General features: G+C 42.8%; 1 protein-coding gene across 1 annotated transcript in view; it reads right to left on the bottom strand.

The window, feature by feature from the left end:
• Positions 1-2511, bottom strand: part of LOC102308330 (protein FAM171A2) — a 14048-nt gene extending 11537 nt beyond the window's left edge. The window contains exon 1 of the mRNA XM_005913777.3: positions 2226-2511. Within this exon, the coding sequence (XP_005913839.1) occupies positions 2226-2322 (97 nt within the window). The 5' untranslated portion in view covers positions 2323-2511. The remainder of the gene's footprint in view (positions 1-2225) is intronic.
• Positions 2512-3065: the final 554 nt, after the last annotated feature.

Raw genomic sequence — 3065 nt, forward strand, 5'->3', positions numbered from 1 at the left:
TGTGTGTGTGTGTGTGTGTGTGTGTGTGTGTGTGTGTGTGTGTGTGTGTGTGTGTGTGTGTGTGTGTGTGTGTGTGTGTGTAGAGAGGATTTCCTCAATCCGGGCTCCTCACTTGAAGGCTTGAAGCAGCTCCATTGACACAAACACAGAGAGTCACAGTGAGACACAGTGGGAATTTTTCACTCCCTCAGTGTCCTTCAGAAGTGATTCAGTAGACGCATCTCAAAACACAACTTAAATTCACCGAATGGTTGTCAAAATCGAAGGCAGGGAGCCTCTTATTTCTTGTACAGTTTGTGCTTTTCTTTTAATATAATCGCCATAAACTCTTCTTTAGGGACTGAAATGTCAAAGTGGCATTGTTTTTGAACCCATTATATGTTTTACAGCAAGATTATTTAAAGGCTCTGATTGTGTTTATCATACCTGCGCTGTTTCTGTTATCTCTGACGTTATGTTTTAAAGTCATATGCAAAAAGGAGCAAACCTGACTCAATATGGATGCAAAGAAAAATCTGCAGATGGATTACGCTTTGGTGTAAGCTTGTTTTGATTTAATCTATTTCCTTCCAAAACAAGCAACATCTGCACCAACCCAGATAGCAAACAATGTATGGTCTGTGTTTCACATCTGGAGTTTACTTATTAGTAATGTTTGGCCTCGACTAACTCAGCCTTTGTCAATTAAATGACCAACTGTTAGAAAAGAGTGAAATGTTCACAGAAATTCAGTGTAACATCATAAAAAGGACACGAGTGAGCCAATATTTGGTCTTACTGGGTAAGAAAATGATTTAAAAAAATGTTTGTTTTTTTAACTAACACATGTTTGGACTTGCTTTCAGCCACATGTGCAGTTTTCTCATGGGCCACATTTGTCTTCGACCAACAATGTTGGCTGAGGGTGAATCTGGCTGCTCCGACTCAGTCACAGGACCACAGTGCAAGGGCCTGATCTCAGATGTGTCGTGACAGTAGCTGACCCAAAGAACACCTGCCAGGGCTGCAACCGAGCAGTAAGTACATAAAGCGGCACAACTTAGACCCGAATGTGTCAGCAATCTGACATTTCTAAATACAGGAATAGATTTGTAGCATTGTGCAAATGCTTGCAGGTCAGGAGAACTGCTGAGCTGTTCCCGAAACAAGCCTGACGCATCAATTAAATGACAATTTCCTCCCTCGAGGCAAAGGTGCAAAATCTATGTTAAAAAGTTAGTTTAACAGACAAAACATTTCTTAAAGGAGAGGTGGAAGCAGCATTCAGAACCTTTTTCTAAAAGTTAAAGTGACAATATGAAAACTAAAGTGAAGAATTATCAATAGAAATCCACTTTTCACTGCACAGAATAAAAGATACAGGACCACTAAAGAACATTTTAGGAACGGTTTCGGAATCTTCTGTAGTTCCAGTTTATTATTAGCTTGCTTTTGAGACTCTACAAATAAGGACGATGATTAAAGAGAAGAACATTTCCTTCTACGGTGTGGAGCTGTAAACGGAGAAGGTCACAACAGGAAAGCACTGCAAGTGCAAGTAACTCAAATGCTGTATACTCAGTTACATTCCTGCACTCTCTGTGCCTGTGACCATTCATGCATGTCAAAAATAGCTTCAGGCATGCATAATGCAATGTAATTACATAATGTCCTTAAACATGCACCACAATAATATAAACACGGAGTATGTTAAGGCCTCTGCTGAAGCATTACTTAACGGAACAATAGCGGGGGGGTTTCTCATGCAGGGGAATTGATTTTGGAGTGAAGAAATCTAAAATGTTGGCTCAGGGACTGACACATTTCCAAGACCGCAGGCCCTCCTGCTCTCACCGTTACTCACTGTGCAAAGCAACAATGACACACATGAAGGCCCGGCTTAGTTGGGCCTGACACTGCACAGGAACAACAGACTCGGGCCTGCGCTCACATCTGAATCTCTCACATCTGCACAGCACGGGGACATAACCAGCTCACGGCCACCAGCGTGGCCTCTCTGTCAAAGCAACTCGCAGATATTAAAGAATCTATACCGCCAAAAGACGACGCTATCCCGGGGCAAGCACGGCAAAAAGCCTCGCCTGTAATTAACCGTAAATATCTTTCAGGTTGCCATAAAATCAGGGCGCATCGCTGCACAGATCGACTGATTGTCGACAAAAGCCGTAAAAATGCAACCACTCCCATCTCCTCATTGTGCCGCATCCCCCGTATGGCGAGCTTACCCAGTGCTCCCTGATCTGGAAGAGATTTGGCCAGCGCCTCCCAGACCGCGCACACCGACACGAAGAGGAGCAAACGGGAGATGCAGTTGGCTGGCATCCTTGCAGCTACATCTCTAGTCCCAGACCGGCGGCCGTGTGTCCATATTTCTGATTTTTTCCCCCCTTCAGACGTCTTTGAATGGAGCCGAGATGCTGCCGACTGTGTGGGCTTCGCCTTGTTTTTATTGTCTGAGGAGGAGCGCAGGAAAGAGAGCTACGTTTCCCTCTGCTGATCTCCAGTGGAACAGCGACCCATCAGCACTACTCTGATACCAATCAGGACCCTCCGTGGACCTTTAATCGGGAGGTCAAAGTCCCTGCTCGGATTGTGATTATTAATTATTAGATTATTAATCTCAGTTTTTCAGCTTTTTTTTTTTAATCAATCAATGCGTGAAACAGAGGGCATCTTTAAAAGCCTGTATTAGGATAAACCTCAATAACAGACCGGTAATTACTTCAACCAAAATAATAATCTAGTTCATCAGCATTAAACAAGGACAGATATAACAGCAGGATAATGCAATGTTGTTTCTGATGGCATCCGTCATAATAGGTGCTGACCTTTTGCTAACCATGTATTTTAGAGGCCAAAACTGTGGAAGCCTGTTTCCACCACAAAAAAAAAATATCCATAACTCGAAATTTCGACTTATTTGCTCAAAATTTCGACTTATTAACTCAAAATTTTGAGAAAAGTAACTCGAAATTTCGAGTTAGGGCAGCCAATCAGTAATCTATGTGAATGACGTCATTTCCTTGTTAGCCCCCATGCAGGTATAAATGCTACAGCTAAGCTAC

The sequence above is a fragment of the Haplochromis burtoni genome, unplaced genomic scaffold (assembly GCF_018398535.1).
Source record: "Haplochromis burtoni strain Fernald_Lab_line unplaced genomic scaffold, NCSU_Asbu1 Contig_6, whole genome shotgun sequence".
NCBI lineage: Eukaryota > Metazoa > Chordata > Actinopteri > Cichliformes > Cichlidae > Haplochromis > Haplochromis burtoni.